This window comes from Lygodium microphyllum, chromosome 7, assembly GCF_053477565.2.
Source record: "Lygodium microphyllum isolate KBCC chromosome 7, Lygodium_microphyllum_v1.1.10, whole genome shotgun sequence".
In the NCBI taxonomy this organism is placed as follows: Eukaryota; Viridiplantae; Streptophyta; class Polypodiopsida; order Schizaeales; family Lygodiaceae; genus Lygodium; species Lygodium microphyllum.
This window is the reverse complement of record NC_141141.1, coordinates 95,694,706-95,720,151: the sequence shown is the minus strand read 5'-3', so window position 1 is coordinate 95,720,151 and position 25,446 is coordinate 95,694,706. Positions and strand designations below refer to the sequence as shown.

Sequence of the window (25,446 nt, the reverse complement as noted above, 5' to 3'; positions counted from 1 at the left end):
GTTAAAGGTTGGTAAAAGCAATTGAGGACATTGCATTGGAGGCAAGTCTCGACTAATTCAAAAGCAAAGCATACGGGAATCATTGGTATTGAGAAAGTGTTGGTTTGTGACAGTAGCTCATGATTTGTATAAGCTTTGAATAATAATTAAAAATAATCAATAGAAGTGTCAATCTTTAGAGCCTATCGTGTATCGTATACTGTGCAATAGCATTCTAGCTTTTTTGTTTTGGGAGTCTTTTAGTTATTTGATGATTTATTTATTGCGTGGAAATTAGTTTATGATAAAGCTCTATGATGGAAGGAGAAACTATAAAGAAAAATACCCTAACACAGAAACATAAACAGAAACCGTACGACAAAGACAGACTGATAAAAAGAACACAGTTAAGGTTAGGGTTAGAGTAACTCAGAGACAATGAATAAATGAAATGATATGACTACTAATAATACGATGCTCATGCAGCAAACATACTATGCAGTGAATGAATACTGAACCTGGAACTCCTGTATCTCTAGGATCAGGGCAAGGGTAATGAGCTGGAGAGTGTGCCGTACTCCGAATGGATCCCGAATCGCAGCAAGGCAGCCTTCAGATGTCGAACACCAGCAAACACAGCAGTGAGAAGCTAGATCTGATGCAGACAGCAGTGAGGAGAGAGAAAGACTAAAAACGGAGCTTGCAGGAGAGAGATGTTAGCGATCAGGTCATAGCCTGATCAGGGGCAGCAGGCTGGTGCAGTCGGACTGGCAGTCGGATTGCACAGTTGGACTGCCACGTGGCAGTCCGACCTGCAGCAGCCCTCTTTTGCCCCGTTTCTAGCGCCCTCTTTTGCCCCGTTTCTCGGCTATTTATACCTGGCACTTTCAGCAGTCTGGTACACTTCTCTGCTCGCAGATTACAGACCGGTGACACGCGCGGATTCCGTCTCCGTTCGCAGATTTCAAACAGCAGACAGTGCAGACTGCAGCAGACTTCGAGGTGAACAGCAGGTTGCATCGTCGAGGTGGAGACACGCAGTCCAGCGCACTGCGCCCGTGTATATATCTGCATATCTTTGTATTCAGCATTCTTTATACAGCAGATCTTCATCGTCCACTGTCTCTTTCTCTCTCTTCTCTCTCTGCGTTCTCTCTCTCTCAGTCCTACGCTTCCGCACCGCTGCACTTTGACATGGTATCAGAGCAGTGTTTGAGGGCTGACTGAGTGCAGAATCAACCTGAAGAGGAGTTTCCATCGCGACACAAATTTGCGTTTTTTGCGTTTAAGGGCATACAGGAGGGCTGCGCCTTGGAACAAGGCTGAAACGAGTGTGGGCGCACAAGAAAGGAGTACAGGTGGTGGATTTGCTGCTGTTTTTTGCTGTTTGATGCGGAGGAAGTTCGAGTTTTCAGCCTACAAGTGCAGGTTTTGCTTTTTCATCGCCTCCGGCGGGTGAAGAAGGTTCAGGACGCGGAAGAGCCTTAGCAGGCTGAGTTTTCCCAGTTAGAGGGGGCTGCTTTTGCGTTTGTGAAGGCATTGCAGGTGAAGATGTCTACAGAGATGGACTTGGAGTTCTAGGCGATTATGGACCGGAAGGTTCCTGTCTTACCGGCTCTTCCTACAGATCAGAAGCTCGACGGCGACAACTATCGCATTTGGCGCGTCATGATGTTGGCCATTCTTGAGTCCTATGATTTGGGGGAGTTGGTACAGGAGGAGATTGACCGGCCCTCGGTAAGAGATGAGTCCAAACTCTCTTCCGATGCTTGTGCGGAGTTGGCCAAGGCCCAGTCTCATTGGGACAAACTGAATGCCAGGATTCGATCCTTTCTCTTTCTATCATGCACTACAGCCGTGATCGCTCACATCGAGCACTTGACGGTGGCTCGGGAGATATGGCTGGAGCGTGATCAGATGTACAATCGGATGACCCTAATGAAACGGGTTTCTTTGGAGGTACAGATGCGGACCTTGTCCGTAAATAAGTCTTCTTTGCTGCGAGAGCACATTAACAAGCTAAGGCAGCTTCAGATGCAGGTTCAGAATGCCGGGAAGCCGATTTCCTCCGAAGATATGGCGATCACACTATTGTTCCAGCTGCCGCCACGATTCGGTACATTTGACTCTGCCCTTATTACTTCGGGGCGAGAGTCTACTCTACTCTTCGGTGGGAAGAGTTGGTTCCTATGGTCTTGGACCAAGAGGAACAGTTAAAGGGACAGAATGCTTCCAAGTCGGAGGCGTTGACAGGTCAAGCCTCTCAGAAGAAGGGGAAGGACCAAAAGAAAAAGAAGGGGGATAACAAGTCCAAGAAGAACAAGGAGAAGGACAAGGACAAAGATTCCACATGCCATATTTGTGGAAAGACTGGCCATTGGAAGAAGGATTGCCCTGACAAAGACACGAAGGACACCAAGAAGAAGGATACCAAGGATTCTGGAGCGGTGGCTGCACCCTCATCAGCAGCATTTTTTCATCTAGCTGTCATTGAGGACGCTTCACCGAATGGTGCTGATGCTGCGATGATGGCTCCTCAGGCTTGAGAGTGGATTGTTGATAGTGGTGTCTCACGGCACATGACTCCTTCATCAGATGGTGTTGCCCAGCTGCGACCCTCGCGTGGGCAGATTCTCATTGGAGACGGCTCTTCAGTTTCTATTGCAGGTCGGGGTAAGATACAGCTTATTCCGGATGGACGAGGTGGTATCCATACCTCAGAGGTTTTGCATGTACCAGGATTAGGGTACCATCTCCTTTCAGTTCATAAGATTTGCTCCCTTGGCCTTTTGGTGGAGTTTGACAGTACGACGGTGCGAGTCCTTGATCGTTGATCGAGGAAGGTTCTCTCATCCGGATATGAGGAGAACGGCATTTACAAATTGAAGTCTTCCACCGCCCTCTCTACTCTTCTTCTTACCTCTCAGTCACAGTCAGAATTATGGCATGCTTGGTTTGGTCACCTGAACTATGACTATCTTCGGAGGGCATCACGTGGACAGCTTGTTCGAGGGTTGCCGGATATAGTGGTGAGCCAGCAGCCATGTGTCTCCTGCATTCGGGGGAAGCAGCATAGGGATGCCATTCCCCACACAGCTTCGCGGCGGTCTACTTCACCGATGGAGCTCGTATCTACGGATCTATGTGGCCCTATGAGGAATGAGTCCCTGTGTGGGAGCTCGTACTTCATGCTGATCGTGGATGACTATAGTAGGATGACATGGGTCTATTTTTTTCGCACTAAAGTTAGAAGCTTTCTCGCACTTCAAGGATTGGCTTCTCTTTGAGGAGAACCGATCGGGCCGGAAGTTGAAGACCTTGCGATCTGACAAGGGAGGTGAATTTGTTTCTAATGAGTTTGCTCGCTTTTGTGCAGATAGAGGAATTCACCAGGAGTTTGCCAATACCAACACTCCTCAAGAAAATGGTATTCTTGAACGGAAGAACCGCAGTGTGATCGAGATGGCGCGCACCATGATGGAGCACCGACAGACCCCTCAGGTTCTGTGGGCCGAGGCTGTGGCTACCGCAGTTCACATCCTTAATCGATCCCCTACTTCGGCCGTGGACGGAATGACCCCATTTGAGGCTTATTTTGGGACGAAGCCAGATGTTTCTTACTTTCGGGTCTTTGGGTGTGATGCCTATGTTCACATTCCCATGGCTCACCGTGATAAATTTGAAGCCGCTTCCCGAAAATAGGTATTTGTTGGCTACAGCTCCCAGTCCCAGGGCTACCGACTGTATGATCCCGTCAAGCGGGATGTGTACACTAGCCGTGATGTGCGGTTTGTGGAGGTTCCGGCTACTTCAACGGGTGAGGAGCATCCCGTTCTTGGAGATCCAGGGGAGAGTTGGGCTCCTTCTACAGTTCCACTAGAGCCTGTGCCTTTTGATTATGATTCTATTTCTGATACAGAGTCTAGTGTTCCACCGGACACCTCTGAGGAGTTACCGCCGGTGGATATTCCAGAGTCTTCTGCTGATGGAGAAAGACGAGGGGAGGTTCGGCCTCCTCCTCGCTGGGCCCGTGACACATTCCGTAATTCAGGGATCGAGGGGGTTCCTGAGGAGTGGGGACCGCAGGATGGTCCGCTGCGGTCACGGAGGCACCAGGCACATTCTACGGAGCTTGTTTGCTCCAACTATTGTTTGATGACCCGTGTTATGTAGGATCGAGAGCCCACCTCCGTGAAGGAGGCTTCACAGTCCGCACCATGGAAGAAAGCTATGGAAGCTGAGTTGGAGGCTATTGAGAGGAATGGCACTTGGTCACTCGTGCCCCGCCCCCCGAAGAAGAAGGTGATTGGAGTCAAGTGGGTCTTCAAGACCAAATACCTCAGCGATGGTACTTTGGATAAGCACAAGGCTCGCCTTGTTGCTAAAGGTTTTGCACAGCGCCTAGGTATTGACTGTCATGATACTTTTGCCCCCACAGCTCGTATGGCGACCATTAGAGCTGTTCTTGCTTTGGCTGGCCATAGGCGATGGCCTGTTTATTAGTTGGATGTGAAGTCGGCCTTCCTTAATGGTGATTTGAAGGAGGAGATCTATGTTGAGCAGCCTCCTGGCTTTGGTTCTTCAGATGGGAAAGTCTATAGGTTGAAGAAGGCCTTGTATGGCCTCAAGCAGGCTCCGCGTGCATGGAACGAGAAGATTGATTCGTTCCTCCAGACTCAGTTGGGCTATCGGCGGTCCAAGGCCGATCCGCAGCTGTATGTTCACACTTCCGAGGATGGTTGTGTGCTGTTTGTCTTATATGTTGATGATTTGATTGTCACAGGTGATGATGCACAACAGGTCCAAGAGACGAAGTCAGCTTTACATCGGACGTTCGAGATGACGGACTTGGGTCTACTCCATTTCTTTTTGGCCCATGAGATTTATCAGTCTCAGAGGGGAGTTGCATTGCCTTGGCAAAGAACCCTGTTTTTCATGCCCGGACAAAGCACATTGAGATCCAGTACCACTTCATCCGAGAAAAGCTTCTGGATGAGACCATCACTGTGGAGTATTGCAAGACGGAAGACAATCTTGCGGATTTGTTTACGAAGGCGCTTCCTCAGGCTCTACTTCAGAGACATTCCAGATCCCTCAGGCTTCTGCCCTGCCCAGGTTCTGAGAGGGGGTGTTAGCGATCAGGTCATAGCCTGATCAGGGGCAGCAGGCTGGTGCAGTCGGATTGGCAGTCGGACTGCCATGTGGCAGTCCGACCTGCAGCAGCCAGTCGGCTGCATTTAATGCAGCCGCCTGGCTATTTCTGGCGCCCTCTTTTGCCTCGTTTCTCGGCTATTTATAGCTGGCACTTTCAGCAGTCTGGTACACTTCTCTGCTCGCAGATTACAGACCGGTGACACGCGCAGATTCCGTCTCTGTTCGCAGATTTCAGACAGCAGACAGTGCAGACTGCAGCAGACTTCGAGGTGAACAGCAGGTTGCATCGTCGAGGTGGAGACACGCAGTCCAGCGCACTGCGCCCGTGTATATATCTGCATATCTTTGTATTCAGCATTCTTTATACAGCAGATCTTCATCGTCCACTGTCTCTTTCTCTCTCTTCTCTCTCTGCGTTCTCTCTCTCTCAGTCCTACGCTTCCGCACCGCTGTACTCTGACAAGAGAAAGACTAAAAACGCAGGCAGGACAGCCTGTAGCAGAGAGAAAGACTAAAAACAGAGCTTGTAGGAGAGAAGGATTGAAAACGTAGGCAGGATAGCTTGCAGGAGAGAGAAAGACTGCAGCGACTACAGACAGGAGAGAGAAAACTGTCAGTGCGGTAGCTGGAGCTTGGAAACGCAGCAGTTTGGTGGCGTGGCAAGCTGCACGACAGCAGTGCAGATGAACAACAGTGAGTCGCCAGGCAAAAACAGCAGCAATTAGCGTGTGGAGGGCTGGAAACAGGCGCTAGACTGTAGGGAACAATGATGGACAGCAAGGGCTGAGAAGTCCTCCGTGTTCGGGGTGTGGGCAGCAAGCTGGTAGCACTTGAAACCTGCAAAAACGAGATTGTGAAAGAGTGGAGAGCTGGTTGTCAATTTATAGAAAGTTAGGGTTCTAGATCCTCTCCCACTTAACTTTCTCGTTCCGCTCCCCGTTTTAGGGTTTTGGCTAAAATAAGTCTATAATAAGCATGTTTTGGGGCTGTTTAAGTGGTAAGTGCATTTCTTAGCATAGCACCCTCTCTCAGGTCTAAAATAGGGCGAGAAAGGTAGGCCAACCTAAATTTTGATTTACCCCAAGGCATTCCATTCCAAAGCAGCCAGGGCATCGGACAAAAGGTGCACGTCGATTGCCCAGTGGCCTACCAAGACTATAGAGGCGATGGATATCTTACCAAGGGAGCCCAAGTGATCACCCTAGAGAGGTCAGGGCATCGGACCAAGGGTGCTCGTCGGTTGCCCAAGGGCCTACCAAGGCCTACAAAGACGGATGGAGTCAACGATGAACTTGTTTGTTTTGTTTTGTTATTTTTTTGTTTTTTGTTTTTTTTTTGAAAAGTGTTTTGAAAATACATAAGTAATATAGGGGCAGCGGCCGATTAAGTGACAGATAGGAAAAGATAAAGAGAGTTTTAAACCCAAGTTATTCACAAAACTAGCAAGTCAATCCCTCGCATTGATGAGGATAAGTGCCTAAGGATGATAAAAGTGAGTGTATATGTCAATCATGTGTTGAATGTGTGAGAGGCACAAAAAAACGGTGGGCTTAGCAAGACAATCATAGCAAGCAAGGGTAGGGAAACTGCCTTTAGGAGAATTGCCATGTGTTATGCTACGAATATGGTGGATTCTAGAGTCAACCACTCCAAAAGACCGAAAAGGGATAAATGCACACAGATGCATGTTGACATGAACAAAATGCCAATGCATAGGGTAATGCAAAGGGAGATGCAAGATGCCATGCTCATGCAATATGCTATGCAACGGTGTCACTGGGATGGTGCCCTCGCAGGGGAAGTATTCACTAGTTCAAGTGCCCTTTTACGATCAGGTCATCCTGATAGTGCGGATGAAGTTACAAATGCCCGTAATACAATACAAAAGAATAAGTGAATGTAATGTCTAAAAAATTGTAAGCATCATCACTGTCACGATCAAGAGTAGGAGCCGTCCCCTTTCAAACTGGAAGGGAAAGCAAGAGGGAAGCACCCTCTCCCGATCAAGCTGAAGAATTAGGGGAGGGTGTACCCAAGCCGATCTTGGGTAGCAGGTATTGAAGAATCGGCCGGTTGACCGCTTTGGTCAAGATATTTGCAAAATTATCTGATGAAGGCATAAACTCTAGGCGAATGGTGCCTAGCTCAACCTGCTCTCTGGAAAAGTGGAAGTGGACTCCCACATGCCATGTCCGTGGTGTGATGATCGGTTTGCTTGCAAGGGCAATGGCACTCTGGTTGTCGCAGTAGACAATTGTGGGAGAGTCACATGGAAAATGAAGCGCCGCTAGTAAACTCCTCAGATAGATGGCCTCGATGGTGCCATCGAAGAGAGCCCGGTACTCAGCCTTGGCCGTGGAAGCCGCCACCGTCTCTTGCTTACGGTTGGACCAAGAAATGGGAGCCGTACCCAAGGTAAAGAGGTAGCCGCAATGGGAACACCGGGTGTCAGGATCTCTTGCCAAATCAGAATCAGTGTACCCCTACAAACATAAACCAGAACCGTATGTCAGGCCATAAGAAAAAGTACACCGCAAATAACGCAACACATGAAGACATGTAGCCAATGTGACATCCCAAGTGCTGTGAAATACCGACTGAGTATGCTAACTGAGTAAGCTAAATCTGGCCTAGTGTGAATTAATTAAAGAAGTTTTTCTACAACAGAATGATAGGTGTATGCATCGAAGGGCTGTCCTAGGGTATCCTTCGACAAGTGGACAATAGGATCAATAGGCGTGGCCACTGGCCGTGTTTGATCCAAAGTGTACTGTTCCACAAGCTGAAGTGTGTACTTTTGCTGTGACACAAAAATACATCCTCTAGAACGAACTACCTCCATTCCCAAAAAATAAGACAATAAACCAAGGTCTGCCATTTCAAATGTAGCTTTAAGCTTAGCCTTAATTTTCGCTATGGCAGCAGATTCTGAACCTTTGATGAGTAAGTCATAAACATATAGCAGGATATAGCTAACTCCCTCTGGAGTGGATTGAACATATAAGTTCGTGTTATAAGGGGTAGAATGGTATCCACGAGTCTGTAAGAACTCATCCATTCTATGGAACCAAGACCGCAGCGCTTGCTTCAGCCCATAAAGAGTTTTCTGCAAGTGGAATACTGTATCCCTAGGATTCATTGAGGGAAAGCCCAGTGGCTGCTCCACATAGACTTTCTTCTCCAAGTATCCATTCAGGAAGGCACTCTTGATATCCATTTCATGTATTGCAATGCCGTGCTTCTGTCGAAACCCTTGCACTACAAGGCGAGCCTTGTACTTGTCTAAAGTCCCATCAGCTTTTAGCTTTGTCCAAAAAATCCACTTTGTCCCGATGACTTTCTCGTGGCTTAGATGATCCACCAATGTTCAAGTCTCATTTTGGTCAATACTCTCCAGCTTCCTTTCCATGGCCTCTTGCCATTGAGGGTGCTAAAGAGCCTCCTGCTAGGTATTCGGCTCAGAATGCGCTATGTAATCAGCTGTAAACAGTGATGCAAATGATGCCTGAGGAGCAAGCCGGGCAGATCTTCTAGGTTCCTCCGGACTGGAATCCGGTGGTAGGATCCCCGAATCGCGCAAGGTCTGCTGGTACCAGCGAGATAACGACTCTCGCAAAGGGGGCCTGGGAGGTGAAGAAACTGGGGAATGTCAGGAGTGGGAAGTAGACTAGGCTCAGTAGGCACGATCTCTGATGATGTGGAAGAAGGAAGTGGATCGGAATCTGATGCCGAAGACTGCACAATATCCCTCTCGTTAAAGACGACATCTCGCCTAATGATCACCTTGTTTATTCGAGGATCGAACAAACGATAGGCTTTCGCTTCAGAGGAATATCCCACAAAAATAAGGAGATCAGCTTGGGGAGTAAGCTTTCCTATCTTGTCATCAGGCGTGTGTGTGTACGTGCGACACCCGAAGACTTTGAAATGGGAAATAACAGGCCGGGAGCAAAAAAATGCCTCATACGGGGTCTTTTGAGGAAGAGCTGCAGTTAGGCACCGGTTGAGGATGTACATCGAAGTGTTAAGAGCCTCGACTCAAAGGCGCTCAGGAAGCTCTGTTGGGAACAGCATAGAGCGTACCATTTCCATGACTATGCGGTTCCTATGCTCTATGACTCCATTCTGAGAGGGGGAGTTGGTAGAGGTGAGTTGGTGAGAAATGCCATGCTTCTGTAGAAACTCGGAAAACTCGTGGGAGATAAACTCACCACCGCTATCACTCCTCATGCACCCAACACGACGACCAGTCTAGTTATGAACTAGCAGCACCCAAGCAGAAAAATATCTGAAAACATCTGACTTATGCTTGAGGAAGTACACCCACATGTATCGAGAATGATTATCCACTATCAAAAAGTACAGTGCGCCGTTCAAAGCAGTAGTGGGTGTCGGCCCACAAAGATCAATGTGAATCGGTCTAAGAGGATCCTTAGCTCTATGTGTAGACTGTTGACGAAATGGGGTACGGTGCTGCTTCTCGAGCTGACGGGCTTTACAGACATCTCGAGCTAGCTTCAGATGTGGAAGTCCCTTAACCAGCTCACGGCATGACAACTCATAAAGTGAGTCATGACCAAGATGCCCTAAGCGAAAATGCCAAAGACACTCATTTTGCGTAGGCTCTTGAGATGTGGCTAAGGCCTGGAAGCTATGGAACACGGAGCCTTTGGCGGTCGGCTTGGTTAGAAAGTGTGTCATGTGGTATAGGCAATTAGGCTATGCCTCACCGCGAGCAATCACTAAACTAGTCAGAGAGTCAAGGACCTCGACTATGGTCGCTGTAAAGAAAACTGCTCGCCCCAACCGGCAAAGCTACTGAACAGATAACAAGTTCACCCCAAGTTGAGGGACATGATATACATTGTCCAGCGAAGCTAGATCGGGAGCCTTGTCAGTGGCAAAACTGACGCAACTTGAAGCCTGAATCTTGACTGAGGAGTTGTTTCCTACATGGACCCGCCCGGCTGCAGGGGCTCGGGTACGGAACATGTCCTTTATAGGAGTCATGTGACGTGTAGCTCCACTGTCCACAATCCAAATTGGAGATGAAGTGCTTGGTTGTGACGAGTGGGCCTCTGCAGTAACCTCGTCGGGAGGCAACTCACAGATGTGGACGACTCGCATTTGATGTCTCTATGGAGACGATATCGGCTTTTGTAGACCAGTCAGACAAGCCCTTTGGAGTTGAGAACGTTGTCGACTGAGGTGACTGTGCGGTGGCAGTGTGAATCTGACCTTTAAACTGCCCCTTGCCATCACCTTGCCGTCCCCGCTGGGGGTTGCCCGACTGAGGGGCGGGGGTCTGAGACTTAGGTTTTAGCGATGTGTCTCGTGCCTTTGATTGACACTCATTGTCAAAATGGCCAGCCTTTTGACAATGTTGACAATACCTATTCTTTTTAGGTACATTCTGCCTCCCAAGTTTGAGTTGTGGCTGGGAGTTTCCTTGAGAATCCCCAGATAGATTTAGCTTTTGAGTTTGATTTTGATTGTGAGTGGAGGTTTGGTTTCGTTTGCCCTTCCCTTGTTGCCCTTTCTAAGAATGAGCAAGAAGAGCCCGCTCTGAAGAGAAATTCATATGAAACTGATCGAACAACCGTGCGTAACGTAACAACTGACACTTAAATTCATAGAATGTAGGCATGGTAGGCTTTGAAACTATTCCTTCCACAAAATTAAAGTATTTCTTGGGGAGTTTATTTAGGAACAATGTGACCTGATCGTTAAGGACTTGGGAGTCCCCGTAGTGGAGAATTCAGCGAGGAGACGTCGATACTCAGCCAACTTGACTTTCAAGTCATCCCGGTCAGTGATTTTGAAAAGCTGAAGCTCATGGTCAAGATTAATACGACGAGTCCTATCTCGAGCCGCATAGCGGTCAGTCAAGTGTGCCCATCGCTCTGACGCCAAGTCAAAATGCTGAAGTTGAGAATGAAACTCTGGCAATAAGTCCTGCATGAGCTCGACAATAGCGGAGGCATTTCTAGCCTTCCATGAGTAGACGACCTCGTATGGAACAAACACGGGATAGGTTGGGGTTCCAACCCCTGCACTAGATCCCATAGGTTCTGTGAATCAAGGACACGTCTCGTCAAATTCGACCAAGTAGTAAAGTTTGACCCGTTAAAACAAGTCTTGTCATTAAATGCATTCTTGGCAGAAGATGAGCTAGAACCATGAGGTGTCAGGTGGATGGAGTATGATGATGGTGGAAAAGATGGAGGTGAGAGTGTCTGATAAGAGTAAGGAGGGGGAAGAGGTGGGTAGGCAGAAGTAGGCTGTGAGTGTCCAATGAGTGCCGATTGATGCAGAGGCACTGGAACATGAATGTTTTCATAAGGTGCCGGTGTAGGTGGAGGCACTGGGACACAAGAGCCTTGTCCAAAATAAGGCTGGGACACAACATTATGACCAGAAGGTCCACTAGGCAATGCCATGGAGGCAAAATGTGGAGGCAATTGATCTACACTTGGGAGAGACTGAGTGGGATACCCAGGCTGCAAAGATTCCGAAAGTGGGTATGAGGTAGGTGGAACACCACTCGGCTGAGGGAAGGATGAGGTTTTAAAGGATGTGCCTATGTTTCCATAACCCCCCGGTGTGATGTGCGGTGCGACATGAGGTGTTTGAAATGGAAATGTAAATGGTGCAAATGGAAGTGGTGAAGCAGCGGAAGAATGTGGTGGGATGGGTGGGTTTTGAAAGTGAGGTGTATGAGGTGCAGATTCTTTTTGTTCATTTTTATCATTTAAAGACTGAAAATGAAACTGTGAAGATGATGATACACCATGTAATGAAGTGAAAGGAACACCAAATTCAATCTGATTATGTGAAGTTACCTGGCTTTTTCTTATAATCCTTGCGACGTGTGTTAACATACAAGAATTGGTTCTCTAGAGGACCTTTTCCGTAGTCAACAGACTGGACTCTTTCTTCCACATGATCGCTACTAGTATATTACAAAACAGAAGAGGTAAAAGAAGAAGGCACAAAAGACGAAACAAAAGTACCTTCCACCGGAGAGGATGGAAGAGTCTGAAAAAATGGAACATACTCCGGATCCTGCACTTCAAGAGGGGGGCCCATCCCTGATGGAGGTCTCGACGGCCTAGCAACATCATCAGACTTACGCGCAACATCTGAAGAGTGAAATCCATGCATACCTTCATTTAGAAACTTTTCTTGAAGGGCAATCCTTCGGTCGAGCTCCTCAATCTTCTTTTGTCGATAGGCTATGATTAGTTTATATTCCTCAGAGATCAGCTTGCCTATCTTTTCTTCCATGTACTCAGATGTTTCTCCTACCATGTCGAAACTTTGTGGAGTAAGCTGATTGGCCCACTCTCGCTCAGTTCTCGGCATAGGCTGATCTGGAGACTGAATCGGTGTTGATGTGTTCGAAGTCATTTGAACCTACTGTTGTTCTTGCTTCTTGCGAAGAGCTTTCAGATCAAAGGCCTAGGTTTCTTAGAGAGTACCAGGCTCTAATACCATGTAAAGAAAACTACCCTAAAACAGAAACATAAACAGAAACCGTACGACAAAGCACAGAATGATAAAAGAACACAGTTAGGGTTAGGGTTAGAGTAACTCAGAGACAATGAACATAGTGAATAATTGAAATGATATGACTACTAATAATACGATGCTCATGCAGCAAACACACTATGCAGTGAATGAATACTGAACCTCGAACTCCTGTATCTCTAGGATTAGGGCAGGGGTAATGAGTTGGAGAGTGTGTCGTACTCCGAACAGATCCCGAATCGCAGCAAGGCAGCCTCCGGATTTCGAACACCAGCAAACGCAGCAGTGAGAAGCTGGAGCTGATGCAGATAGCAGTGAGGAGAGAGAAAGACTAAAAACGGAGCCTGCAGGAGAGAGAAAGACCAAAAACGCAGGCAGGACAGCCTGTAGAAGAGAGAAAAACTAAAAACATAGCCTGCAGGAGAGAGAAAGACTGAAAACGCAGGTAGGACAGCCTGCAGGAGAGAGAAAGACTGCAGCTATTGCAAACAGGAGAGAGAAAACTGTCAAGGCGGCAGCTGGAGCTTGGAAACGCATCAGTTTGCTGCCGTGGCAGGCTGTACGACAGCAGTGCAGATGAACAGCAGTCAGTCGCCAGGCAAAAACAGGAGCAATCAGTGTGTGGAGGGTTGGAAACAGGTGCCAGACTGTAGGGAACAATGATGGACAGCAAGGGCTGAGATGTCCTCCGTGATCGGGGTGTGGGTAGCAAGCTGGTAACACCTGAAACCTGCAAAAACGAGATTGTGAAAGAGTGGAGGGCTGGCTGCCAATTTATAGAAAATTAGGGTTCTAGATTCTCTCCCACTTAACTTTCTCGATCCGCTCCCCGTTTTAGGGTTTTGGCTAAAATAAGCCTAAAATAAGCATGTTTTGGGGCTGTTTAAGTGGCTAAGTGCATTTCTTAGCACAACAGAAACCTCTAAACTGACTATGCATATATGAATTTTCTTGTGAAAAGCTGCTAGAATAGTCAAAATTGCATGGTAGGGTTTGAAAGAATCTCATGGACCAAGAGCTATGTCGGAAATGGGTTTCTTTGGCTAAGCTACTATTTTGGTGGGTGTCTTTTGGGTATCAATTGTGTGTACAAAAGGTGGCTTCAAGAGTGCTTGCTTATGCTATTGAAATTGAAATTTTATGTTTGCAGTAACGTTTTCTAAATTTCTTATTAATTTTCACTTTTAACAAGCTGAAGTAATTAAAGATTTTATTAACTTGAATAGGATTGCTAATCTGGTGCATGTGAGAGAAATTGGTAAGCCTATTCTCTCACATACATCAAGATAAAAAACAAACTTAGCATGAGGCAGTTGCAGTTACTTATCTATTGTCGTTCTAATTTGCACATTCTTAGAGATATGCATGAGATGGTGATGACATGATAGGTAATTTAGAACTTAAGTCCGCACTTGTTCTAAATTCAAGAATAAAGTTTTTAAGGTCATCTCATATATACCAACTTAAAATTTTAGGTGAATGTAGACGAGTTTAAGTTAATAGGGGCCACATTGAGAAGCGTGAATAGAGAGAGAGACGAGGAGCAGACACTATCTTTAGAGAGCTCTATGTGGAGATGGAGGAGATTGACTGTTGAGTATCACGTACTTGTAGGGGACAATGAGCCACTTCTTGAAGTATTGTAGTTGGTAGTACCACAGAAGTGGCAGTGAGAACCTATGTGAGGTGTGGTTTTGAAAGTTTTCTGCTCTGTTTGCTCATGTTTCAAAGAATGACATTGTGTGAGAGCAAGAGTATGATGAGCATGACAACCTCCTTAGTGATGGGGATTTTGTTCTAGGCCCATTAGACTCATCTAGTGATGAGTCTCATTTGAGTGACAAGTTTGAGGACTCATCAGACTGGTAAGCCTTTAGATTCATTTTGAATTTGTATCCCCTACTTATTTGTACTTGTGTATGGTACTTGTGACTTGACATCATTATAACTGGATCCAAATACTTGTTTTTGACCCTTTGTACATGTTTTCAATCTTATAAATGAAATTGAAGTTTATATTTTCTCTCAACCACTTGTCATGTTTATGAATCATTGTTGAAACTTGAATCTTGACTCTCATAAACATTTATGGTTTTTAAAAGTTAAAACTAATACTTTCATGTTAAAACAAGCAATATCCCTTATTTTCCTATATATTTTTTGATGATCGTATGAAACACTGGATTTTATCTAACATTTTTTTTGTGTACATTTAGTAGTGTACTAAGTCTATGGACTGGATGGACGAGACGGTTCATACCTGACTACCCTAGAGGATTTGAATAGAAATCATCCACACTCTTTGTGGGAGATGGGAGAGGATGCAAGGCAGCTATAAGAGGATGAGGAAGAGAAAAGATGCCTCTATGTAGACCAGGGACTTAGGGACCTTTTTTCATAGTGCCCCTTAGATGGTTTGGCATTATTGCCCATCGTATTGGTTGTTTACACAACCATTGTACTTGTGATGTACTTAGCTACTCTTTATATAGTCCCTTGTACATTGTATTTTGTCTTAGGTTTTTCTCTGAGGTGTTATTAATGGAATTTTCTTTTCTTGAAAAAAGGAAAAAGGAAATGAGGGTGGAGAGGAGTGAGACCAATGTGAATGGGAGTGTGGTGGAGAATGAGTGGGAGTGGATGAAGAATTCCCACAATATGCCATATTACAAGGGATTTGGAGCATTTCTCCTACCATGTGCAATAAGTGTCAATAAATACAAATACATTTTTTTTTTTGGGATGTTAACGGAGACCCGGATTAGTAATTAATGCAATACAATTGAGTGTTAATGCATGTAATGATATTGGTTGCTCAACAATCACTGCTTGCCTATTCCTTATTTGTATGAGCTCTTGGTCAATGTCCTTCTTGAGTTCTTTTTCTACATACGGATGACATGATGAAGCCATCTCCGTACTACCTTCTCCTTTGTCTTTTTGATGTAACTTGTGATTATATTGGCCCACACAACTCTTTTGTGATCCATTTGGCTTATCTGATATGCACATGCATGTTTGAAAGCTTAGTAGCTATCCACTTAATTAACTATGTGACAACTTTTTTTCACCACTTATAGCAGTGGCAACATCTACAGCTCAAACCCGTCACGCCTCTGCTGTCGTCGCTTCCACCCAGCGCTACCATCGTGCCCACCTAGAGCCTCCGCCGCCTCCCACAGCATTCGCCCCCCCTCCTCCTGCCGCCCAGCCTTCCCTCCCCTTTGTCCAGTCGCGTTGCGTTTCCCTATAGTAGACGCGTTGCGCCCACCCTTCTCCCGCTAACTTTCCCCTCCTTCGCCAGCTCCTTCCCTACCATCCCATAGTGTTGTGCCTCCCCTCCACCCTGATGCATTGCACGATCCCTCCCTCGGTCAAATCCGCCCCCCCCCCCCCCCCCACCCTTGCCGTTGCTCCCTCCACTTGCAGCAATACCTCTGGTCAGACATCGGTGCATTTTGAGAGTGCCCCCCAGTCAAACACCTTGCGCGTTGTCCTCTCCGAGAAACAGCTCATAGCCGCCCGTGCCATAGAGCTAGAGCTAAAAGAAACAACGATTTTTGGTCAGGTAATAGGACACTATCCATCCAAGGCCCAACTTTGGGATTGGCTTCACTCCACGCTCCCCGTTGGCATAGCGCAGATCGTGGAGGCAATCCTCGTGGATCGAGCGATTTTCATGGTTGGACTCACCTCTGCGGATGCAGCTTGTGAGTTAGTGGAGAGCTCGCCCTATGCCTCCATGAAGGGGGTCATTTACATGGTTCCTTGGTATAGCGGCTTCACAGTGGAGACATTTACGCTCCATAACAAATTTTGTCAGATACCCAGTCACCTTACTTTTCCCTGAACTGGCGGTAGAGTACCGCTAGTTAGTGGAGGACTTTGGACGGCTCTTCGGCACAGTTCTTCTTGTCTCCTTCGCAGGTGCAGTGACAGCTGCAGGAGTTCCAAAGGTACGAGTGGCCGTGAAAGACACAAAGAGTATACCAAAGTTCCTAGAGATTGAGGTAGGAGATCATTTCTTTAGGAAGCAGGTCATTGTGATTGGGCAACTAGGGCAATGCCTACGCTGTCATGAATTTGGGTATCGGGCAGCAGATTGTACGTGTTTCGGAGCTAAGGCGGCTCCACTGGCAGGCCCGACGGTGGATGCTGACGACTTCACACGGGTCCAAAGATGATAGAGAGGGAGACGACAGGGGGGGTGCAGCTAGCTTCTCAGACGCAGCCTCGACAGCAGGGTGAGGAGGGCAAGTGGCTCCCCCTCGGCAGAGCACTCCGCAGCCCCCCCCATCGGGCAAGACCGCAGTCCCCCATATCCACAACCTGTGCCATAGACTATCTCACTTGAGATCCCACAGCCCCCACAACCAACAAACCCCCCCCCCCCCCCCCCCCCCCCCCCCCCAAAATCTTCCATGCCCCCATTGACCTTGGCCTACAGCCGCCCCCTTCCAGGGCCACCAGTCCCCCCCCACACCCGCCACGTACCTCCGACCATCCCTCCATTCCTCGATCCTCTTTACCCCCACCACCCCCCTTGCTGAGCACCCCCCTTGATCCGCACCTGGTTTAGGTGATCCCCCCCCTAGACCCACCCCCCCACCCCTCCCACTCCATAAGAGGCGATGAGCCACACACATCTACATCCTCCTTGCACCAGCAGTTTTCCCCCTTCCACATAGCCACCAGCTCATCTGCCCTTGCCGCCCGTCACACCTTCCTGAAACAAGCACAATTGTTGCCACAGGAGTTCTTCCGTAGTGGACCATGGTCCTACTTGAGAGTTATGGAGCGCGGAGAGTTCCCACTACCTCTAGACGTGGGGATCTTCGTGGTTCGTAAGTCATGGAGGGACAAGGTCCATCTACAAGCACCATTGGATGGACCAAACTACGCTTTTTTCCTTCAGTCCTCTCATTCAGGAGATTGGACGATGACACAGATAGAGGAGTTGAAGAGTTAGGTGGCGGACCACATCTCCTAGTGGATGGGAGAAGGACTAGCATTGTTTGCATAGCAGTGGCTTGGTTGCATGATGGACATTAACTGGTGGGCTGGTGCCGAGGTCCCACACTTGAGCATTATCTTTCGAGCCCCTCCGCAGTGGAGAGCTCCGAGGGATGTGATCGAGTGTCCCGTGGCACAAGCGGCCCGTTTCTACCAGTGTATAGAGTTGTGACTCTCAGCATGGCTGATAGATGCATTGATAGTACCACCTGGAGCATCTATCACCCTTATGGTTCGACCATGGGGTATTGGAGTTCGTTGTCCAAACCTACGGCAAAGCTACTTGCATGCCCCATAGTTTTTCCTTCTCATCAACCGCCTCCACACTGAACAGATGCTTGTTCGGTCAATCACAGGTTTTCCCATGAGCTTACATCTTGCATCCTAGAATGTAAATAGTCTCCACTACAGTGGGGCATGTGGTTCCAAGAAGTTGATTGTTCGGCAAGAGCTACAGTTTGCCCTTGCCGGACGGATCGACATCTTACTTCTACAGGAGCACAAGCTCACTCCCACCCATGCCCAACGCATAGGGAAGGTACTCCCAGGCAGCTCACACACTTACTGGGAGCATGCCATAGGTGCCCACGGCAGGAATGGATGCGTATGCATCTCTATTGGCCTGAGTCTCACAGCCTGTGTACGAGATCATAGGACTATAGTGGCAGGGAGGGTTCTATGGATGAGACTGGATATTGGGAACTCGTGCGTTGGAGTCCTCAATGTCTATGCCCCTACGGAGGTTAGGGCACACAACAGATTCTGGGTGGAGATCGCGGATGGACTCCTAGAGGTGGACTCTTGGATCGTTGGAGGAGACTTTAACAACCTGGAGGATTTGGAGGACCAGTAAGGCAGAGGCAAAAACTACCAGGGCATGGCTGGGGAGGAGCAGGAGGCATGGGAGGTCTTTCTACTGGTAGTAGGAGCATGCGATGCTTGGAGAGACCCTGCCTTCCATAGGAGGGAGAGGTCGTTGGACTTCTCTTGGGGATACAGGCGTCTAGGTGGAGCCCTGTTGGAGCGGTTGGACAGGTTCTATGTAGGAGAGTGGGGAGGCTCTCGTGGAGGCCAGATTGGGCAATTGACGGGGGCAATTGACGGGCACCACGTTGTCCGACCATTGCCCTCTCTTGACACTTGATTCCCCAACATCTACCCTAGACACACGATCCTGTCGGATCCCTGACTCGATCTATAGGAGGGAGGAGGTGATAAGACAGATAGATCAAATTTGGACCAGGGAGTGGGGCAGGAGGAACCGGATTGCAGAGGAGGTTGCAGAGGTCCTAGTCGAGTTGAGCAGTATCTGCCAAGAGGCAGCCATACAGGCTAGGCAGCAGAGCTGGGAGGAGGAGAGAGCACTCTAGTGGGACCTTGCAGCCACGCATAGATTATTATAGGAGGTACTAGGGGATCCCACCCTCCATGCATAGGAGCTGCGCGTGTGAGCAGCCATTGCTGGCCTAGAGGACAGGCGCTTGGAGTTCTCTTTCCGCACCTTAGTAGCTTTCTGGGTGCGGAAGGGGGATACAATGTGCAGGGAGTTTTTCCAGGTGCACCAGCCTCGCACCTCAAGAGAGCAGATACGTAGCCTTCGAGATCAGTATGGGAGGACTCGTTCTAGCCCAGACAAGGTGATGGAGATTGCCATCAACTGCTGCAGACGCCTTTTCCAGCAGGAGACAGCCTTAGCTAGAGGACAATGATGTAGACAGTAGGTCTGTGATCACATCCCGTCCCTCGCCATAGAGATGGGACGCTCCGTTAGCCCCCTTCACAGAGAAGGAACTAGAGGAGTCTTTCCACACATAGGACGGGCAGAAGTGCCCGGGAGAGGATGGCCTCTCTAAGGCCTTCACTACCTACTGGGAGGTGGTGAAGGACCCCCTACTGATGGTTTTCCATGAGATTTTCACTTCAGGATAGATGTCGGGAAGTCTTTCGGTTGGCCTTATCAGTCTTCTTCCCAAAGGGGAAGATCGGTTGGAGCTTTCCCAGTGGAGACCAATCACCTTATTGTTAGTGGTCTATAAGGCACTGGCAAAGATGATTGGTAGGCGACTATGCCCCATGCTTCTAGACATCATCCATGACACACAGACAGGCTTTGTCTAGGATAGGAGCATCCTAGACAATGTATTCACCTTCTTTGAGGCGATAGAGTGGGCTCAGCACAATGGGTAGAGATTGGCCATACTACTCTTGGATTTCGAGAAAGCTTATGGCAGGGTGGACTGGGATTTCCTTGAGGGCACCATGGTGAGGTTGGGTTTTCCCCATGCTTGGATTCACGGGGTCTTCGCACTTTACAGATTGGCGATTAGTAGGGTTCTCATAGGCAGTAGGTGAGGGGAGGAGTTTTGGCTGGAGAGATCGGTTTGGCACGGCTGCCCCTTGGGCCCGTACCTGTTCCTACTCTTTGCAGAGGTGATGCCTCACTTCCTCAGGTTACGTGTGAGTGGATTATGTAGCCTACGACTTCCTGTGAGAGAGGAGATTGAGTTGTTAGACTCAGAGTATGCAGACGATACAACACTCTACATGGAGGACGATGAGTTGATGGTGGAGAGAGTGAGACTGGCTCTTGAGGTGTTATGTTTTGCACCGGGAGCGAAAATTAACTGGCGAAAGTCGGTTGGTTTCCTTACAGACCCGAACTTTGGCACGGAGTGGGTTGTCCTCCTGGGATTTAGATGGGTGAGCAGAAAGCAAACCGTCCATTACCTAGGGTTCCAAGTGGGACTCGACATCACTCCCGCCCAGCAGTTTCTTCCAGTCCTCGATTCTATTCGGAGGAAGTTGACCTATTGGAGCTCGGTTCGCCTCTCACTAGCAGGCCGAGCCTTGGTGGTTAACTAGGTCCTCCTAGCGACGGCTTGGTACATCGCCTTGTATTGGTGCTTCTCCTCATCTTGCGTAGTGCAGCTTCGCCGCCTAGTGCAGAACTTCCTTTGGTCCGGGTCTGACGACTCCAAGGATTCCAAGGCCAAGTGGCGTGGACGACCATCATACGACATCGGTTAGAGGGAGGCCTTGGGATCATAGACTTAGAGTATCAGAGTATGGCTCTCTTGGGCAAGCTAGTTGTCCATGGCCTCACACTAGAAGAGCAGACATGGAAGGTCCTATTGTAGGAGGGTCTTTAGGATTGTGGACCGAGGCTTAGCGGTGAGTGGAGGCCATCCTTGAGATGGATCTTCATGTCAGCCCAGATCCCCCCCCCCCTCCCTCCCCATCCCCAAATCATCTTTCCTATGTAGCTTGCTCCGTGTGTGGCAAGGCCTTCGTAAGGCCCTAATCTAGAGCCCCCCAGGTTGCTAGGAGGAGATAGACCGTTAGCCGGTTATTTGGAACCCCCAGGTCAAAGATCAGGAAGGGGCACAGATTGGCGAGCGCCCCCACATCTAGTGGGCTGGTTGGGAGGCCAGCCTGGCTCGTACCATTAGGACATGGCGGGAGGTGTACATGATGGTGGATGAGGTGTTGCATCTAGTATCAGGCTGCCAGAGAGGAGTGGAGCTGAGGAGAAGGGAGATAGACGCAACAATACCTTAGGAGTGGCTTGCTCCCTCGATACGAGAGCCGATAGAGTTGGGGGGGGGTATGGGCCGCTAGGTTTTCACCAGCAGGCATCCCTCTACAGGTGGCAGGTAGAGTGGGCGGCGCTCCACTTGGGACCCTCTTCATCGTACAGGAGGGAGGGCGTCTGGCTCTTGGCAGAGGGTAGCAGGATGAGGGGATAGCTGTCCTTTCATGGAGGATCAGGGTGATTGGCCTTCAGGGGAAGACATGGCGGCTAGACCCTTTTGTCTTTTGGCAGGAGCTTAGGGAGTGGCGCCTCTGGATTTGGGAGGGCAGGCCACTTGATGAGCTGGAGTGGGATCCGGGAGAGTGGCTATGGCCGGCCACTATGGTCGCCAAGAAGCCATTGAGGTTCCTGGAGTACACTGCCAGGATTGGCAGACACGTATTGATGTAGGAGGATATGGATTGGGTGCCGTCACGTAGTGGGCACTGGGCAAAGCACAACATCACGGGTCCTTTTCGACGGACCTTCTGGCGGGCGCTGCCTATGGGATAGTTGGAGGCCGAGGAGGGTATTGTATTTCTTATGGCTGGTGGCACATGGAGGCTTGGCAGTGGGAAGTTGGCTTGCCCAGATGCAGAAGGAGGGAGGTTGTAAGCACTGCACACAACAGCCTCTGGAAAACCCAAAGCATTGCCTTTGGTCGTGAGGTAGTGCAACTTGCGTGGAGAGGAGCATGCCGCATCCTTCGCCGTATAGCACCCAGTCCTTGATGTATCTCATGGGGGGCTTTCTACTGGTAGGTAGTCAGCAAGGGCCGTCACCTTCTGTATGAGGCCGGGATGCAGGACACGATATTCATTATCAAGGCAAGGTCTTGCGCAGTGGTCGGTTTGGAGGCTCTACCCATCCGCCAGGTATTGGAGCCCACAGCAAACCGCTTTGAAGTATGGGAGATCATAGGGAGTCTTACTGGTTGGCATATCTGGAAGGTTCGGTGTTAGGAGGCTTTCGGCAGAGAGAGATTTTTAGTACAGGCAACCTTAGCAGAGCTCTGGACCTCCATCATCCACTCCCTCTGCGGCTGATCGGATTAGGTGCAGGGTGAGTCCAGGGCTCATCAGGAGCTCTGATGTCATTTCATGCGCACTTGGGGCAGCCAGGACCTGTTTTTCATAATGCAGGCAGGCAGTCCCAGATGGCGATACACCCCCCCTCCATGGCTTCTTGCCCCCATCCCCCCTAGACCTCCTTGAGAGGTTTGTATACATGATGTATTTGTGACTTTCATCAGCTCTAGCTAGTCTATTGAACATGGGCACTCCATTGTAATCAGTTTTTTTGAGCTATATAATCAGCCACATTTTACTTGTAAAAAAGAAAAACTATGTGACAGCTGTCATCTCTGTTTGTAAGGGGTTTCATCACCCTTTTGAGTTCGATGCAATCACTGTAAATTTGAATGATTGAGCTGAGGTCTTTGTTTGCAGAGGTCATAACATCTGCAGAGTTTCACCCCACTGACTGCAACACGCTAGCGTATAGCAGATCCAAAGGTACAATACGTCTTGTTGACATGCGACAGTCAGCTCTATGCGACAAGCATGCCAAACTGTAAGTCTTCTTTTGTTTCTATCCTAATTATCCAGTATTGTTTCTATTCTAATGATTATAATCTTGCTTTTGAGATTGATCTTAACGTTGAAACTGTGCTTGTATGGCATCCTGTGACTTCAGGTTTGAGGAGCTGGAGGTACCTGGTACGAGGTCATTTTTTACAGAGATCATTGCATCAATTTCAGACATCAAGTTTGCTAAAGGTGGTCGTTACATTTTGAGTCGTGATTACATGACACTAAAGGTATAGTTACTTTCTGTGTGCAGATTAAAGACTCAGTTTGAGTTGAAAGACACCTTTGTATTCTTAATACCATTCCCAAGAGTGAATAATATGCACAAAAGCTTTCGTGATATATCATGCATTAAGTATAGATTAGTTTCAGCATCATCACAAGAACATCCTGAGCCACTAATATTAGGATAGGGTTTGCATAATCATTAATTACAGTGCCTCTGTTCCTAAGTTAGTTCTTAAAATATCCCCAAAAAGCATTTCTTGCTTGTGACCAAAAAGATAAAAGACCTCACTAGATCCACACTGTAGACTAACCTCTTAATGTCACCAATCTCTCTGTGCATTTTGGCTCTCTCTTAGGGTGGCTGTAGTTAGTTCCAATAGCTTTTTTTGGTTAAAAATTTGGCTAATTATATTACCCAGAAGAATTTTACAAAGGACATGTGCTCAATGGTCTAGCTGGAGCTGACTCAAGGTCACAAAACAATTATGTATACAGTCTGGCTAGTGTTCAAGCTTGATATATCTGGACAGCAAGGTGCAGTCATGCTATAGACCTCTGGCATTTATCCATAGCAGAGTCCCTTCAGAGGATTTGGATAGAGATCTGCACTCTCTGCAGGACATGGGAGAGGATGTAGGGAAGCTCTAAGAGGATGAGGAAGAGGAGAGAGGCCTTTCTGCAGACTTGATATACAGACACTTTTTTTTACATGGCCCCTCAGATCGTTGTGAATTATAGCCCAGTAGATTGGCTATCCACAACCATTGTTTTTTTGTAATGTACTTAGATAGACACTCTTTTTACAGTTCCTTGTACTTAGTATTTTACCTCAAGCGAATTTTCTCTGAGGTGTGTTTTTAATAGAATATCCTTTTCTTGGGGGAAAATTTTCATGCTTAGAAGTAAAGTAAAGAAAATGTCATTTGACGTGTGCATCCAAGTGCAACGGCGGCACCCAAAGCGTTTGCAGCCACTGCAATAAGAAGTTGTGCTTTGGCAAACAGACGATTTATAATTGTTAGATGGTGTTTCCAGAGGAGCATATACATGTCAAGGTGTAGTCTGTTTAAAGTTGCGTAGGATTTATGCATTGTATTTGTTCTATGATTATGTTTCCTGTCAGCCTGAACATTATCAAAGATATGAAGGCCCTAGTGAAGTCCTGGAAAAGGCTAGTGTATTACTGTCTGAAATCTCAAGTGGGCACTCGCTGATATTCATTATACTATATGGAGTTGTTTCTCTTGTTAGTAGCCTCTGTTTTATCCTGATTATTAATATTGTGAGTACACAAATGTTCCCTTTTTTTTCCAGCTTTGGGATGTAAACATGGAATCATCACCTGTGGCAACTTACAAAGTGCATGAATACCTTCGACCAAAGGTATGTCAGGATTATGTTGGGCTCCCATATTTTGTACAGATAGAATGGCGTGGTTTTTCTCTACTGTTCTTGAAACTTTGTGTGTTGTAGAACAACTCTTGATATTAGAGTAGAATGTTGGTTGGAAAAGTGATTGTGTAAGGTTATTGATGTCTGTATTCAGATCTTGGAGAGGAGGGTACACTGCCAACTTGTCTAGATAGAAGTAGAAGATATCCATAAATGCCCTCTGCCAGCACCTGATCAGTTTTACACAGATCAATTATTGAAGACAGTCATTATTTCAAGCCCCATAAAACTGAGTCTGTTCCCACAAATTTGTCAAACTTAGAGATATGTTCAAATATATTTTTGGGACCATGATCCTATTGGTTGCTATATGGTCATTTTTAGCAAGGTCTTCAGGTTCATGATGGTTACAAGAGAGAAAAATCGAGGCTTACTTAGGGTAACTCAATCTGAAGGTAATATGAGCATCAATTAACGGTTGAGAATGAGCCATGCATACTGGGATTTGGTATTTGAAACAAGGGCTCAAAGTTGAACTAAAGCCTGGAAAGTAAGCTTTGCTTGTGATTGTTTCTGGTAGGCTATGGTGGTGGACCTCTTGGTTGTAACTTTGTTTTCAATTCTACACTTCTCAAAGAAGAGAATTTGTTGCTGGAGGTGCAATAACTACAGCTCTACAAGAGGAAGATCCCAATTATGGAAAATAGAGTCATGGATAGACATCTTCCTTGCTGGTTGCTCTTTTAGGGAGAATGCCTAGTAGTCTTAAGTGCCAAGAGGAGCTGCATTTCAGCCAGAAAGGCTGCAACAGGATCTGCCACATATGCATTTTTGGGGAGGACTGCATCCTTGATAGTTGTAGTAACACTGTCAAAGGTACATGTTCTTTTACTGGAAGTGCCTTTTATCTCTCTGTCTCAGGTTTTTTGCGGTGAGATGAGAGAGTTTCCCACTTCTCAGTCTTCAGGCAAGAAATGTTTAACTTCGCTT

The 25,446-nt window shown here is 47.6% G+C and overlaps 1 protein-coding gene across 1 annotated transcript in view; it reads left to right on the top strand.

Annotated features, from left to right (window-relative positions):
- The window catches only part of LOC148033721 (serine/threonine protein phosphatase 2A 55 kDa regulatory subunit B beta isoform-like), a 72,963-nt gene that overhangs the window by 25,761 nt on the left and 21,756 nt on the right, over nucleotides 1-25,446 (top strand). Inside the window, exons 11-13 of the mRNA XM_087680956.1 lie at nucleotides 22,696-22,819; nucleotides 22,943-23,066; nucleotides 24,379-24,447. Coding sequence (XP_087537082.1) covers nucleotides 22,696-22,819; nucleotides 22,943-23,066; nucleotides 24,379-24,447 — 317 coding nt within the window. The remainder of the gene's footprint in view (nucleotides 1-22,695; nucleotides 22,820-22,942; nucleotides 23,067-24,378; nucleotides 24,448-25,446) is intronic.